The 17,435-nt window shown below is 46.6% G+C and overlaps 1 protein-coding gene across 6 annotated transcripts in view; it reads right to left on the reverse strand.

The window, feature by feature from the left end:
* GNB5 (G protein subunit beta 5) overlaps positions 1-14,939 on the reverse strand; it is a 50,376-nt gene extending 35,437 nt beyond the window's left edge. For 2 of the 6 annotated variants that reach the window (XR_003796041.1, XM_029239171.1), the window contains exons 1-3: positions 14,824-14,939; positions 11,675-11,818; positions 8,458-8,569 (exon numbers count right to left, since the gene is read on the reverse strand). Coding sequence is in view for 5 of the 6 variants with exons in the window: in XM_029239171.1 (XP_029095004.1) it covers positions 8,458-8,569; positions 11,675-11,800 (238 nt within the window). In the remaining variant the exon portion in view is untranslated. Of the gene's footprint in view, positions 1-8,457; positions 8,663-11,674; positions 11,821-12,888; positions 13,077-14,823 lie in introns of those variants that run through there. The other 4 variants (XM_029239172.1, XM_029239173.1, XM_029239174.1 and 1 more) reach the window with 4 other exon arrangements.
* Positions 14,940-17,435: the final 2,496 nt, after the last annotated feature.

A 17,435-nucleotide genomic window follows, 5' to 3' on the forward strand; every position in this document is an offset into this window, starting at 1 on the left:
TTAGATAAATTCCAATTTGTGGCATTGCTGAGTTAAACAGAAAGCACATTTTTGAAGGCTTTCAATGCCCATTGCCATTATCCATCATTTACTGTGTGTCTCCCGCGTGACAGGTGCTGGGCTGAGAGCTTTACACGTGGTCTGAGGTCACAGGCTTTATCTCCATTTCTACCAAAAAGAAAACAGGCTCAGGGAGGCTAAGGACCTTATGCACACACAGACTTGGGCCTCTAAGAACAGATAAACACCTCCCATCGTGGGGTAAACTCTGGGCAGGTGGCTGTGATTCTTTAGAAAATCAAGGACTAGGTGAGGCAGTGACAAAGGCTTCCTGGTCCAGAGGTCACCCCAACCTTGGATCCCTCCCACTTCCTGATGTAGCCAGAGCAATGGGTCATTTAGACCAAGAGTCAAGAAACCCGCCCTCACCTGGCTCAGCCACCACCTGGCAGGGAGAGGGGTGCCAAGTTAGAGCCAAAAGAAACCTTAGCAACTCGACAAGCAGTGCCCAGCATCATCCCCAGGCACCCTGTGCGGGGTGTCCTGTGTGCAGGGCTGAACCCTCCCTGCCTGGGGCCTGGGGTCGGGTAGTCATGTGGAGCAGTTGTTTTCAAACTTCTATTTGAATTGCACAAGGCTCCCTACCCCTGCATGCTTCCACTTTCTCTCATAGATAAAATCTTACTAGAAGCCCAATCTAGAAACTAGACAGAGCAAAGCCAGGCTGGTGAACAGTCGAGCGAGCTGCTGGGTTCAGAGGCGCTTCTGCTCTGCACACCTCGAGCCCAGGGGCTCCCAAGGTCCAAACAGCAAGTGTGCAGGCCGACGTAGGGCGCCAGCCCTGTCACTTCTCAGAAAGGAAAATGAGGCCTGAGAGGAGGGCACGCTTATAAATTAGAGGTAAACAAATGTGTCCTCTGAGCCTGTGCCCTCCTCTGTAAAACAAGGGTGTGAAGAGTTTATCTATGGGGCCTTGGAAATGACCTGTAATACTGGCTTCAGACAAAGATGAACTTTTCATCAAGATGTGGCTTCCCAGGGTGTAGGCCCAGTAGTGGGATTGCTGGGTCATATGGTAGTTCTATTTGTAGTTTTTTAAGGACCCTCCATACTGTTCTCCACAGTGGCTGTATCAATTTACGTTCCCACCAACAGTGCAAGAGGGTTCCCTTTTCTCCACACCCTCTCCAGCATTTATTGTTTCTAGATTTTTTGATGATGGCCATTCTGACTGGTGTGAGGTGATACCTCACTGGAGTTTTGATTTGCATTTCTCTAATGATGGGTGATGTTGAGCATTCTTTCATGTGTTTGTTGGCAATCTGTATATCTTCTTTGGAGAAATGTCTATTTAGGTCTTCTGCCCATTTTTGGATTGGGTTGTTTGTTTTTTTGATATTGAGCTGCATGAGCTGCTTGTAAATTTTGGAGATGAGTGGATAAAGAAGATGTGGCACATATATACAATGGAGTATTATTCAGCCATAAAAAGAAACGAAATTGAGTTATTTGTAGTGAGGTGGATGGACCTAGAGTCTGTTATACAGAGTGAAGTAAGTCAGAAAGAGAAAGACAAATACCGTATGCTAACACATATATATGGAATCTAAGAAAAAGAAAATGTCATGAAGAACCTAGGGGTAAGACGGGAATAAAGACACAGACCTACTAGAGAATGGACTTGAGGATATGGGGAGGGGGAAGGGTAAGCTGCGACAAAGTGAGAGAGTGGCATGGACATATATACCCTAACAAACGTAAGGCAGATAGCTAGTGGGAAGCAGCCGCATAGCATAGGGAGATCAGCTCGGTGCTTTGTGACCACCTAGAGGGGTGGGATAGGGAGGGTGGGAGGGAGGGAGACGCAAGACGGAAGAGATATGGGAACATATGTATATGTATAACTGATTCACTTTGTTATAAAGCAGAAACTAACACACCATTGTAAAGCAATTATACTCCAGTAAAGATGTAAAAAAAAAAAAACAAAAAAAAGAAAAAGATGTGGCTTCCTCTCAACTTTCAGGGAATAGTTCTGCTATTTATTTTATAATCAGTGCACACAGGAACCTAAAGTAAAATGTAGAATGTGGAGGTCAATACACAAGAATTCAAGCCATGTAACTTCATAAAGTGCAATTATGCAACAGCGTCATTCCTGTTGTTCCATAAGGCCGTGAAAAAATGACCCCAGCATGAACACGCTCTAAAATTTCCCTGAAAATGAACATTGTGAAATTGATTGTAAATACAGAACACAAGTTCAAAGACATATGAGAGGTCTTAAATACGAAAACAGAACTATTGTAAAAATGATCTTGGGGGCTTCCCTGGTGGCGCAGTGGTTGGGAATCTGCCTGCCAATGCAGGGGACACGGGTTCGAGCCCTGGTCTGGGAAGATCCCACATGCCGCGGAGCAACTAGGCCCGTAGGCCACAACTACTGATCCTGCGCGTCTGGAGCGTGTGCGCCGCAACAAGAGAGGCCGCGATAGTGAGAGGCCCGCGCACCGCGATGAAGAGTGGCCCCCACTTGCCGCAACTGGAGAAAGCCCTCACACAGAAACGAAGACCCAACACAGCCAAAAATAAATAAATATTTTAAAAAAATGATCCTGAATAACTTACTAAATTTTGCACCAACATACAGTCTTGTGATGGCCACAATTTGGTAGAAGATCAAAGGAATCAAGGAAGAAAACTTATCCAAAGCTAATTTTTAAAAACTCATTCTGTCTGATTCTACCCCAAGGTAGAATGGGGTGGGATGTATACAAAACCCTCACCCACCTGGATGGAAGGAAAACATTTATAATCACATTACCTCACTTGTGTTAGAGATTTTTTTTTTAACATCTTTATTAGAGTATAATTGCTTTACAACGGTGTGTTAGTTTCTGCTTTATAACAAAGTGAATCAGTTATACATATACCTATGTTCCCATATCTCTTCCGTCTTGCGTCTCCCTCCCTCCCACCCTCCCTATCCCACCCCTCTAGGTGGTCACAAAGCACCGAGCTGATCTCCCTGTGCTATGCGGCTGCTTCCCACTAGCTATCTACCTTACCTTTGGTAGTGTATATATGTCCATGCCATTCTCTCACTTTGTCCCAGCTTACCCTTCCCCCTCCCCATATCCTCAAGTCCATTCTCTACTAGGTCTGCATCTTTATTCCCATCTTCCCCTAGGTTCTTCATGACCACTTTTTTTTTTTTAGATTCCATATACATGTGTTAGCATACGGTATTTGTTTTTCTCTTTCTGACTTATTTCACTCTGTCAGAGATTCTTGAATTGCCCCCAAACCATAAATTAGCCACAGACAAAAAAGCCTGAAATCCTGAATTAAAAGTTGGAAGGGTTAAGTTATGGTACAGCCTTTATGATGGAATACTATATGGTTCCAAATCATAATTTTTAAATACTGACATTAAAAAGAACTGTAAAATGACATGAGGAGCTATTCAATCCATTGGGTTAAATTAAAACTAGACTCATACAAAAAAAAAAAAACTAAACTCAAACTATACCTACTACAATCCCAAGTATGCTTATAAATACACACACAGACATGAAAACGTAAGCTATAAAGTCCCAAGTAAGCTTATAAATACACACACAAACATGAAAACATCAAAATCTTAAAAGTGGCTACCTCTGGGTGGTGGGGTTATGGATGACTTGTTCTCCTGTATTTCCGAATCTGCTACAGTGGCGTTAGCTTATTATGACAGTTTTCTAGCAAGAGGAAGGGGCGGGGAAATGAAAGGCAAGTTTGCTTTCTGCTCCTTCTGACACCACAGGCCACACATGGAAGAGCAGCCGGAAGCAGATTACTCTGCTGGGAAACTCACTTTTATAAGCCTCAGTACACGCAGCATATTTCCTTAGAACGTGGAAAAAGTGGATCAACATATTTGCTTCAGACTAATCCAGAAATACGGTTTTCCTGAATTTCTCCTTACACTGTAAAGTCAGAATAGTCCAAGGCTCTAGCCACAAGTTCACAAAGTTACACTTAGAACACAAAGAAAAGGGAATAGCATCAGATGATAAATCCTGTGGTTTCCCATATTTCGTCTGATTTTTAACCTAAAGACATTACACAAATCTTTTTTGAGCTGCACTGCTCCTAGATAATAACAGAATCTTCCCCAAAGGAGCTGGGAACCGGAATGAAGTCATCCCCAAACAGGCCCACAAGGCTGCCACGTATGTTGGCCAAAATGAACACGGCCTCCCTCCTGCTGTCTGCTTTCAGCCTGTCTTCCAGATCATCTGTCTCTTTAATTTCAAGTTAAGAACTCTTTAAAACTGAACTCTCTCCTTTTCTCTGGATCTTGACTCCCATTTCAGTATTCATTTTTTATTATAAAAGCAATAAACGCACACATGTGTATAAAGTAAAACGTACCTCTACATCCCCCCACTCCCCTCTCTAGAGATAACAAGCTTCCTGTGTCTCCCGCCACAAATTTAATGCATATACAAGCAGCTCTTGTTTAAGCTAATGAGACTATATCATACACACTGTTGGGCACTTTTTTTTTCTTACTCAATACTGACACCTCTTCACACACACACACACAGATTTAGTTTTTCGTTTCTGTTTGTTTTCCATTTTAATGTGACTCTCAGCCTTCTGAGAGACCGTCTACCATGGTGAGAAGGAGAGCTGTACTCCCCATTTGCCCTTAGAGTAGCTGCATAACCTCTGGGAAATCCCTTAACCCTTCCCTGGATCTCTGCTGCTACTTCATCCCCAAGGAAAGGGGAGAGGGTTGTTGGGAGGGGAAGAAAACTTTTTGTGCCCGAAAACTGAGGCTGAAGCAGGTGACCCCTCTAGTTTCAAGAGCTGTGTGATAGGCCCCCCAAAGATGTCCACATCCTAATTCTCAGAACCTGTGAATATGTTACCTTACGTGACAAAAGGTGCTTTGAAGATGTGATGAAGTTAGGGATCTAGAGATGGGAAGAGTATTCTGAATTATACAGGTGGGCCCAATGTAAGTAATTACAAGGGTCCTTATAAGAGGGAGGCAGGGGGATCAAAGTCAAAGAAAGAGATGTGATGACAGAAACGATGTTGGAGTGGGGTGGGGTCACAAGCCAAGGCATGCAGGCAACCTCTAGAAGCTGGGAACAGCAAGGAATGGACTCTCCCACAAAGCCTCAGAAGGAATGCAACCGTTCCGACCCATTTTAGATCTCTCATCTCCAGAACTGTAAGAGAATAAATTTATGCTGTTTTAAGACACTATGTTTATGGAGATTTGTACAAGAGCGATAGGAAACACAAGCTGCCACCTCACGGTTCTAAAATGCCTGAGAATCCAACGAGCGAGCACCTACCCATGGGACAAGGTAAGCAGAAGGCGATGACGGAAAACATGTGGAGAGAAGCAGGAAATGCTGGAGGAGTGAGGGGAAAGGCAGGGCAGGGGCCCGAGGCCTGGGGCTGTGGAGTTTGATGTAGGCTGGCTTCCCCTTAGGTCACCCATAAAGGCCACTTCCTGTAGTTAAAGTTGGCCCAGGGTCTGACTTGGGAATGAGGGTCCAACAAAATGGATGCTGGTTTGAGGGTCAAAGGGATGGGAGCTGAAGAACTGAGAGTCTGAAGTTCAGTTAAGTTCTCTTTCCTCCAAGTTTATGCTCTGCAGTTTTGTTGTGTTGAGTTTTTTACAGCAAGAATTTGGGCAAGTCAGAGCTAACAGAAGGCTGAACAACTGTCCTGGTTTGCCCAGGACTGAAGGCTTCCCAGTATGCAAGGCTTTCCATTTTAAAACCAAGAGTCCCAGGTGCACCAGGATGACTTGGTCACCTTGGCTACGGCCTAAAGACCTTTCCCCGACCAGGGTAGGGGCTACAGGGCAACCTATGATTTAACATCACCAAAATGCAAAAACGCACATGCTCAGGAAGAGGCTGAGAGACTGGGAGAGAGAAGAGCCCAGGGATCATGGAGATCTCTGTGGGAGAGACTGCGGTCACAAAAGGAGAAGCAGTGCTGAGTGCTTACAAGGCCCCGGGGGGCTGTGACGGAGTGACTCTCCTGTTCACCCTTGTGGATCCTGAAGACACCAGGGATAGGACAGGGCTTAGGGTCAAAAGGAAGGCTTGAGCCATGTGCCATAGTCCTCAAAAACGGAGGGAGCCTGGCTGGGGGGTCAGGAGACAGCAGCATGGAGGAGGAGATCAGTTGAATGCTCGGAGCCTCAAAGGAACAGGGGTTTTACATGAGAGTGGAAGAGAAGTGGTCCGGAAGATACAGAGGGAATAAAGGGGACCCTGACCACATGGCTTCTGGTCTTTTCTACTCAAAAATTCTAACACATGCAGGTGGGGATAAATCCTTCCACTGTGGGTCCAAAATTTGGCCCCGACCTCTGAGAGCACTGCATTCTTGGCAGGACAGAGGTTCCCTGTTGAAAAGCTGCATCTTGACCATCGCTCTGCCTTAGGCAATTTACCAGATTCACAGAAAAGCCTGAAAAATATCCCAGTGGGCAGCCTTTACTCTCCAGAGCATTTCTGGAGAATGCCCTCTGCACTGAGCACTAAGACGTTTGGCAAAAAAGCTGAAGTGAGGATGGGCTGGAGCTCTGACTGGCTGGGCTGGAATCCTGGGTCCACTACTTACTAGCTGGGATCTTTCAGCAAGTCCTTTCACCTCTCTGTGCCTCAGTTTCCTCGTCTGTAAAATGGAGAAATCAGACGACCTACCTCCGAGGCACTAACACCATGCTTGCAGCATCGTCACTATCACCTGCAGAGTGTAGGAATTTGCAAAGGGAAATGGGGCAGACCCATTATCCATTCCCTACTTCTCTGATAACAGAACCCAACTTTGTCTGGGGATGGCAGCGTACTCAGCTCACTTCTCCCTTTCTCAGCCTCCCTTGCTGTAGCCATGTGACCTAGTTCTGGCCAATGAAGTGCAAACAGAAATCTGTTGGGGAGAAAGGAGGTTTGTGAAAAAACTTTTGCCTTCCTGAAAAGAAGGAGAAACAGAAGCTGGTGCCCACATTCCCCCTTCTTCCAGCCCTGGATACGGAGATGATGCTGGGCGCTGTGGCAGTTATAATCATGGGGCAAATGCCAGTGCTCTGAGGTAGTGGAGACAGAAGAAGCATGGGTTCCTGATAGCACACCGGGCAGCTGAACCAAAGCTGATAATCGCCTACCCTTGCTCTTGTTAAGAAAAATAACTCCCAATTTGCTTAATTACTTTATTTGGGGTTTATAGCTAATTGTAGCTGAATACATTTCTAAATGATATAGGGGCTTAGCCTGCCTCCTACAAAAGCACAGCACATTTGAAATTCAGGTCACCTGCTTCTATCAAGTGATTTTTTTTTTTCAAAGAAAGGAATCAGGTGCTAAAGGACCTAGCATAAACCCCATCTTTCTTTTCCAAAGTGAATGTAGAGGGGTGGTGCCAAAAGAGCAGGATCACAATGTACAGGTGTGCCTGAGAACACCACGCATGAGGAGGCCCTGTTCAGCAAAGGGGAGCTGCCACCCTCAGGGCTGAAAAGGAAGCAGATGAAGCCACTTCCCCAAGCCTGGCCTGAGCCCAAGCACTACTGAGGACAAAGCATCCCACAGAGTAGAGGGAAGCTGATCCCACTAAGAGTCATGTAACCTGGCTATTTAACTGTTCCCTCACAAAAGTCACAGACCGGTTCTGAATTATGGTCGTGGTCAATAATGTAAGTTTATTTAAGATTGCTACTGCTGTTTTATGCTAACCACACCTCATCCATCCAAAAGCTTCTTAAACAGCCTTAAAGGAACTAAATGTTTGGATTTGGTAAGCTCCTCTGCTTCCCTTCCCCCATCTGGCTCTCCACTCTCGGACTGGAAAAGTGAGCTTTTATATCAGAGTCCGGGTCCTTGCAAAAGCAAAACTGAGAAAAGACAACAGTGATGGAGAAAGTAAAATGCTTACCAAAAAACCCAGGAGTTTACCCTAGGCCGCGTCCACAAGAGCTCGCTGCGCTTGCCCTTGCTGACAACCAACCCCCGCCCCGCCCACCCCGCTCCGCTGGGGAAGGGCAAGAATGAGATCAGCTTGCGTCTTCCAAGCAGGCGGGTGATGACCGTAACTGGTCCCACGATCCAACGTCAGGAGGACAGCGGCTAGGGGCCGCCCCCGCCCAGAGGCGGGCTGGCTTCCACTAGCCGGCAGGGGCTCTGCGAGGTGCCGGGAGCCCGCGAGCGTCCGTCTCGGGTCCCCCACCCGCGCGTCCGGGGGCTCGGGCCGCTACCCGCGTCTCATTTGGCGCCCGGGCACCGGGGCCCTCATCCCGGGCGATGGCGCGGGCCTGGCTCCGGGCCCGGGCCGCCCCCCTCCATCTTCTCCCCCTATCCCCCGCGGGAGCCGGAGCCGGTCTCCTTTCCCCGGCCCGCCTCCCGGCGCGCAGACCCCGGCCCCGCCCCGGCCCGCACTCACGCTCCACGTCGTGCAGCTTGGCCCGCTCCTCCTCCAGTTTGCCCTTGAGGCTCTCGGCCTCGCTCTTGAGCGACGCCAGCGTCTCGTTCTCGTGCAGCCCGTCGGTTGCCATCTTCGAGCGGGGACGCGGCGGGAGGGAAGCGGGGATGCGAGTCAGCGGGCGGCGGAGGCCGGGCCGGCGAGCTTGCGCCGAGCCGCCACCGGCGCAGCTCCAGCCGTCTCCCCAAGCGCGCCCCGCCCCTCGGCGCTGACGCCGGCTGCTGAGAGCCGGGCGGCTGCGGCCGATCCCCTCCCCCCTTCCCCGGACGTGTCCGCGGGCGCAGAGCCCTTGCGCAGTGCCCTAGGCGAGGCCCGAGTTAGCGCTGCAGCGCACAGCACCCGGGGACGCAGGGAGTGTGGTGCCCATTTTGCGGGTGGGAAAACCGAGGTTAGGAGGAGATACGTGACTTGCTGAAGGACGCGCACTTAGTGAGGGCCAAGCTGGGATTCTAACCCAGGACTGTCCGGCTCCTGGGAGCTTGGGGAAGCCCCAGTGACACAGCCCTTGCAACACCCCTTTCCCCCAGTCCCTCGCACACATCTCCCGTCCTTGGTGGCTTCTGCCTGCCGAGAGAGGAGAGGTTAAGGGGGCCTGGCTCGCGCCACTGGTACCCAGTCTGACCCCTGATAGCTCTGATGCTCCCCCTACAACGAAATGAAAACTCTCCTCGTTTATTGACTTAAATATACAAAGCTAGTTCTGGCTTCTGAGAAGCTGTGGGGTCTTTGCCCGTTCTTGGTTTTGCCTTTCTTTTATTCACTCGGGAATTAAGTCCCTGGCAGCAGAAGGAAGTGGTGGTGGGGCCAGGGACACACAGGGACCCAGACTCGGGGCTTTTGAGCCCCTGCCCAGTGATCTCAGATACGTCACTTCTGAGGCAGCTTCCTCCACCTTAGAATGAAGGGTTGCTATAGTTCCCTCAAGGAAGCAAATTAGTGACTTTGTGGCAGACTCAAGCATCCGTTCTTTCCAGTCTCTTTTCATGCCAGGCACGGTTCCAAGCGCTTTACATTAATAACTCACCACAGTCACCCTGAATGGGTACTATTGTCACCTCCATCTTACAAATGAGGAAACTGAGGCACAGAAAGGTTAAATGATTTGTTTAGTTCACACTCCCAGAAAGTGTCAGAAACACCTTCCTCATAGGATCCTCATCAGGAGTGACTACGTAGAGCATTCAGAGTATGTGCTGGTTGTTATCATTAAGGCTGCCTGGTACACTTGAGCAATTCACAGGAAGTAATTTAAATGAGACACTGGATCATGGGGGACACTTCTCCCAAGGCTCATCTCAGAAGACCTGGGAAGAGCAGCATCCTCTCATCACCTCCTCAGGCTGGCACCTCTTTGCCCACCGTGGGATGTGTGTGTCTGCCTCAGGGGCTGCCTGTTTGTGAAGACCTGGGGTGAGTGGAGCTTCATACTGGTGTGTGCCCTCCTCTGAAGGCTCTTTGTGTAAAATAACCCCCAAACAGCCTCCAATCTGGAGACTTTACCATCTAGACATGAGGCCATGTAACTTTTCAATGGCTGGCAAAGTTTGCAAAGTGCCTTCCTGTGGTTTGCTGTTCACTGCTTTTTGTAAGTGAGGAAGCTGGGGGTCAGAAAAGTTGAGATCTGCTACGTTTCAGCAGTGGTGGAGTTACAGGGTTGCCCCTATCCATGGAAAGTGTCCACGGGGGGCTGTGTCTACACAATCCCAAACACCTGGATTAAAAAGTTAGCTGTCAGTCATTTGGATGTCTGCACAGTCAAAAGAATCTGTCTGAATATTTGGGAACCCCAGGTGCTTGTGGTGGAGATAGCTGGCGACAATCCTCTGAAGAATATCTCCAGGCGGGGTTCTGACCTGGGAAGAATCTGTGATGCTACAGAGGACCTGACATCTGGGATTCTGGGCTCCTTCTGTCCACAGAGGAAGTTGTTTCAAAAGGAGAAGAGCTGGATTAATAAATAGCACTGCTCCAGGATGGTAGGGCCATCAAAAAGCAGGTTTATTTTAAGAACTGAATGTGCTCAGTTTGCAGTTTGCAGATCCAAGTTTAGAACACAATGTGCTGCAGGTAGAAGCCCATCACACTGAGCCTGAACCCCGTGACGTCAGGATTACTATGCTGTACCAAAGCCTGTGTGCCACCTGAGGCTGCTTACTTGCAATTTGCTTTATAGGAATAATTTTTTTAAATGTGATCACTGTCAGGGGTTACAGTGGGACCAAAAGGATGAATATGGTTTTTCCTCTTCAGTTGGATAAAATGTCAACGTTATCTTTCCTCCCTTAGATATGTGTTTTGTTTTTTGTTTTTTCATCGTGTCCATGATCGGGATTTCCTACTGAGCTTGTGGGGAAGAGTGCTTTACCACTTGTGACCAGGTGGGGACTCCACACGGCTTTGCAAATCCTCTGAGACAGGATATTCCTAGTGCCTCAGCCCGGCTGTGGGCATTTCTGCTGCAAGATCTGAAGCCTGCGCAAAGCCATCTCTGGTGAGGATTGATGTGTGTACTTTGAAAAGTGCCAGGTTTTGTGTTCAGTGCCTACCCTCGCTGAAGGCTTAGACCCAAGGAGCACTTTTCCTTGAGCCTGATTTTGCTAAATACTGAGGCCCTATATGGTTCAATTTTCTGCAGAGCTGTTCCGAGGGACAGCTGGAACAGGGCCTTTGGGAAGGTGCTCCCCGGCTCTTTATTTACCAGAGTTTCTTTTAGCTTGCTTGCTTGCCAAGCAGACTAGGAGAAGACAGAAGAAAAAAGCATTAGCTCTAAAAACTAATAAGTTAAAACATTTATTGACCACTTCCTCTGCTGGGTATTGTTTTAAACATTTTCTCAAATAAACTCACTTTTGTTTCTCCGAAAACCCTATGAGACAGATGCCATTATTGTTGTTTTACAGATGGGAAACAGACCTCCTGGGAGAGGGGAGGTCCATTGGTACAAGGCCTCCAAGTAACATAACTGGGAGTTGAACCCAGGCAGTCAGAGCCCAGAGCCCACATCCTAAATCCCCACACTATACTGTCTCACCCAGCCTGGGTGTGCTGCAAATGTGTGTGTGTGTGTGTGTGTGTGTGCATGAACTGATTCTCTGGCAACCCACCTGTCACAGGACCCTCACATTAGATATTGTTTCAAGACAGGTAATGACTTAAAGTTTTAAAGAGCATCACTTACAATTTCTGCACATGGTGAACAGTAGCTGAGCTGTTGAGATTTCTTGAAAACTGGTCTCAGAGCCCGTTGTTTGAAACATTTGTCACAGGAGCCAAATACGTTAACGAGAAAGGTCTGATCACACATCTTTTACCCAAGATGAAGCTGAAAAAGAGGGAGAGAAGAAAAAGGGATGTGTGTGTAAGTAACTTCACCTCTCTGAATCTTTGTTTGCTAGTCTGTCAAATGGGTATCTTAGAAGCTACCATCACAGGGGTACCAGGGGAATTATGAGGGACAGCGCAGGAAGCGTTTAGCTCCAGGCTGGAATACAGTTATGCTGCCCTGTGGGTGGCTACAATAGCAGCAGCCATAGCAGCCGCCACCACAGCAGCGGGGTGGGGGGGTGGGTGGGGGGGGTGGGGGGGTAAGGAGGGGAGGGGGGATGAGGCTGGAGATGAGGAAAGAGCAGAGAGGAGCCTATGGCCACAGTTCAGACGAGATGAAGGCATGAACTAAAGCAATGCTCTGGGGTCTGAGGGGTCGTGGTGCCGCTGTTGGAGAGGGAGGCCAAGGCGGTAAAGGTGGGAGGGAGCAGCCATTGTCGCCGAGCCGATTTAACAGGCGTTCCAAAGAGTGGGCCATGTCAAGGGCAAAGAAGAGAACCGTTGAGTGTAAAGATATTGGGGCCCTGGTCTGAACATTTGGAAGAGCCCGAAATGAGAGGGATGTATTTGTGGGGCAGGTGGCAGTGGGGACACCGCTGAGGCGGAATGTCTACCAGAGGTCACCATGGGGGCTGGGGAGAGAATGGGGAGCTCATGAGTTGGGGTGGACTCCTACAGCCAAGGGCCGGCTGGCGGAGTTCTTGAGATCTCTGAGGAACGAAGGAGTAGAGGGCAGTCCCCTAAGGATGAGAGATCAGCAGGGGACCAGCTACTGATCACCTCGAAGGGCTGGTCCCTGACCTCTCACAGCCACCCTGGGAGGGAGGAAGGACATCCGTGTTACCACAGAGGAAATGCTGAGGGATTAAATGAGATCAAGGTCAGTGACGGAGCCTGAATCTGTATGTAGTGGGACTCCACAACGTTTACCACAGAGCTAGACCATCAAGCCGCTCTGCTTTGTCCCAAAGGGCGAGTTAAAGACTGGCAAAGGGCCTGCCCACCCGAGCCTGGCCCGTGCCGGGGCCCTAGTAATGTTGCCCACCTCCCGCCCCCCACTGCCCAAACCTGCTAAGGCGGCCAGTCACGGGGTCGTGCTGAGGACTCCAAGTAATAGCATTAGGAAGGTGAGCCGTGGATTTATTCAGCAAGGGAGCGACGTCATTCAAGTGGATTATTCCAGCATTTGCACTTCCAGAAGTAGGTCAGAGAGACAAAGTACAGCAGGAAAATCAACTAGGTTAAGAGACTGTTATCATGTCCTGGGAAAGAGGAAATAATGTCTGGACAGAGTAGCAGCTGCAGGAATGGAAGGAGAGAGGAACCCGAGGAAGCGAGGGCAGAAGGAATAGAAGGATGACTAGGAATTGTGGAAGATCGACCCCTACAAAGAGAGAAGTAGAAAAATTGCCACACAGAAAGACAAATATCATATGCTATTTCTTACATGTGGAATCTAAAAAAAAGGGGGTGCAAATGGATGTATTTACAAAACAGAAGTAGAGTCATGGATGTAGAAGACAAATTTATGGTTACCAGGGGATAAGGGGGGAGGAGGGATAAATTGGGAGATTGGGACTGACATATACACACTGCTATATATAAAATAGATAAGTAATAAGAACCTGCTGTATAGCACAGGGAACTCTACTCAATACTCTGTAATGGCCTATAAAGGAAAAGAATCTAAAAAAGAGTGGATATATGTATATGTATAACTGATTCACTTTGCTGTACAGCAGAAACTAACATAATATTGTAAATCAACTATACTCCAATAAATATTAAAAAGAAAAGAAAAATTGCCAATATTCCAAATCTGGATCATTCTTTTCTCCCAAACTGAATTTTAATTTTTTTCAAATTATAAGAGCTGTACATGTTCATTATAAATAATTGGAAACAGAGGAACATGAAGAAGGAAAATCAATCACCTACATGCCCTGTCCTAACAAATAACTGGCCTGTGTTAGCATTTTATGTTTTCTTCTAGGATCTTCATAAGCACCTATGTGTATACATTAAAAAAATTGGCATGACATGCCATACGCAATTTTGAACTTTAGTTTTTTGCTTAATAGTGTTTTCGCCTTTGCATGTCATTGCATATTCTTGGAAAACACCAATTTTTAAATGGAGACTACACATTTTGAATTATATCAACCTTAAATCATATCGCATAGCTAGCATCTTAGATCTGGTTGGTTGAACATGGGCAAGCTACAAACTAAAGTTGGAAGATTATAGTATTGTAAAACTATAAACATTATACGTGGTTGTTGTAGAAAGTTTGGAAAAATCAGAAAGGTATAAGGAAGAAAACAATCACCTATAAACCCATTGCCCAGAGAGACTCCTTTTCACATTTCGGCGTTTGCAAGAATAGATTTTTAGGACCAGGGGTCATACTGGTCATGTACACTGTTTATATTTTTACATCCTGGTGTTTTTTCATTTATATTTATAACATGGGCTAAATTTAATTTCAGTACATTCTATTGTACTTATTGACAATAATCCTTTTTATGATGAGGGAATTTTTCAAGCTAGAGCAAATGCTTCAATGGGCATTTTAACAAGAAAAAGATAAAAATACCCCATTTTAACAAGCTTTGACATGAAGTTGTTCTGCAGTAGGAGTTCCCTAACCCTAAGGCACGCACAAAATTTCTTTGAAATGTTTCACTTAAACAGATGTTGCAAAAAATCACCAAAACCCCCACTACCCCATGATTATTTTTAAAAAGTCAGTGCCAGGATAGAAAATCAAAAGTGAAAGTCCCCACTATCTGCCCTGCACTCAATTCCCTGAGTTAGATTCTTCCAGACTTTTCTGATGCCATAGACAAAGCTTTGTTAGTTATATAAATGGGGCTGTTAGCTACTTGCTTTTTCACCTAACTTTATTGTGTTAGTGCTTACAGAGCTATCTGTTTTTTGGTAATAGCTTCAGTACTATTTTATCCTATGGAGTAATGGAGTATCATAATTTAATAAACCAACCTCCTACCGTTGGATATATAGGATATCACCAGTTTTCACTTCCAAAATAATGCTTCATTGACCCAATTAAAAATGGGCAAAAGTACCCTCAGACTTTGCTGGTGGGAATGTAAAATGGTACATCCTCTGTGGAAGACAGTTTGACAGTTACACAAAAAGTTAAACAGAGTTGTTACCAAATGACCAAGCAAATTCACTCCTGGATATATCATACGTTCACATAAAAATTTATACACGAATATTTGTAGCAGCATGTAACACAAAAAGCGGAAACAACTAAGATATCCATCAACTGAGGTATGGATAAAGAAAATGTGGTCTCTTCATACAGTAGACTCTTCTTTGGCAATAAAAAATGATGAAGTTCTGATATGTGCTATATCATGGAAGAACCTTGAAAATTTTATGCTAAGTGAAATAAGCCAGACACAAAAAGCCACAAGTTGTGATTCCATTTATACGATAAGTCCGGGACAGGCAAATCCATAGCGACAGAAAGTAGATTAGAGGTTACCAATAGGTGGGGGAGAGGGGGTTGGGAGTGACTGCTTAATGAATACGGGATTTCTTTTTTGGGGTGATGGAAATGTTCTGCAATTAGATAATGTACATTCTTGTGAATATACTAAAAACCTCTGAAATGTATGCTATAAAATAGAGAGTTTTATATTGTGTGCAATCATATCTCAACACAAATTATTTTTTAAGTGCGCAAAAGACTTGGACACTTCACAAGTGCAGATATCCATATGGTCAATAAACAGATAAAGAGGTGCTCAACATCATTAGGCATCAAAGAAACGCCAAGTTAAAACCACACCGTGAATCCACCACTTACCCACCAGAATACCTAACAGTAAAAAAGACTGATGATGTGAAACGTGGGTGAGAATGTAAAGAACTGGACCTCCTCTGCTGGTGGGAGGATAAATTGGCACCACCACATTGGAAAACTGGTTGATAGGACCTACTATAGCTACACATACATATTAATTCTATTCCTTGATATATACTCAACAGAAATGCATACTTGTATCCTCAAAAAAACCCCCATGAACAAGAATGTCATAGCAGATTTATTCATAATAGCCCCAAACTGGAAAAACCCAAATGTTCATCAATATACACTAGATACATAAATTGTGATATGTTTAAGTAATAAAAAAGAATAAACTGCCGATACATATAGCAGTAAATGGATGAATCTCCCAGACTTAACTAAACTTATGTAATGTTTAGTGTCCGAAACCTCTGTCTATTCCATAAGCTGCACTCTAAGGTTTACATTAACATGTGAAATGTTACGTGGGTCAGGTTTTTTTAATATCCCTTTTTTGGGGGGCTGCACTGAGCGGCAGGTGGGATCTTACCCCAACCAGGGATCGAACCCCGTGTCCCCTGCAGTGGGAGTGCAGTCTTAACCACCGGACTGCCAGGGAAGTCCCATGTGGGTCAATTTTTAACAGATTAAATAATTGTAAATATGCTTAATTTTCCCCTGATGCCAATACTAAATATATTTTGAAAACAAAGCACCTATTTCAAAAGATATGCATGTGTATTGTGGAAAAATTAGAACATACAGACTAACTACCATACCACCCCTCACCCATACTCTTTACCACACAGAAAGACCACAGTCAACACCTTGGTATGCACACACCTGAACACTTTTCTGAGCGTTTAAGGAAGCCTGAGTATTCTAATTTAATGTTAACACATACATACCTTCCAGGGACTCAACACATGGAACCGATCAGCAGAACGGTGAGAAGTTAGAGCTGTAGCTCCAAGTGCTAAGGCAATTACATCCCGTCTAACTAATCTCCTTACCTGGGCTTGACAGCTCAGCTGCTCCCTTCCTTCCCACCTGCAGCTCCGTGCTCACGTCTGAAGCACGCACTGCAGTTTGCATCACTCACTCACCCCTCGAACCTTCTGACCATCCGTGCTGCCAGGTGCCCTCAGAACCCCCGTTGACCAGTTTCTAGGGCTCAGTTCTCTGCCCTTTGCAGGAAGCAGAGTTCAGCAGGGTTGGCCCCCGTAAATTCAGACCCCGCTTTACTGAGCAACCCTGACATTCACCTGTAACTGAAGGTTATCAGCAGCTCCTGCCTCTTCAGTCCTCACCCCACCAGCACCTCATTGTTTTGGCCACTCTTGCTACATTCAGCTTCGTAGAGCTGATCAAGACTGTGGGGCGAGGGCTCCCCTGCCCCCTTCTCCATGCATAAACTTTTCAGGCTCTGCAGGTCCCCCCGTCTCCAAACAGGATCTACTCCTTCCCAGGACTGAACCCTCACGAGCCCTGCCGCCTCCAGTAGGACTCTGCCCCTGCAGTTCCGCTCGCCACGTCAGGATGCCCACAGGGTAGTGGAGGGAATGGCCAGCCTTACTGTCTTATAGCCCAGGATAAATGCTGTAAGACAGACAGGAGCCCTGAGTTACGGGTGCCAAAAAGGAAGGGTGATGGTCTCTTTGTGGCATAGGGGAGACCAGGAAGGGGCATGGAGAAGGCAGTCCGTGTGGACCAAAACCCAGCCAGCTCTCCACCAAGTAGCCCCTCATTCTGGCACAGTCTGGGAGCCCCATGCAGACAGAGCCTGAGCCAG

This window comes from Monodon monoceros, unplaced genomic scaffold (assembly GCF_005190385.1).
Source record: "Monodon monoceros isolate NGI ecotype Baffin Bay Population unplaced genomic scaffold, NGI_Narwhal_1 Super_Scaffold_21, whole genome shotgun sequence".
Taxonomy (NCBI): domain Eukaryota; kingdom Metazoa; phylum Chordata; class Mammalia; order Artiodactyla; family Monodontidae; genus Monodon; species Monodon monoceros.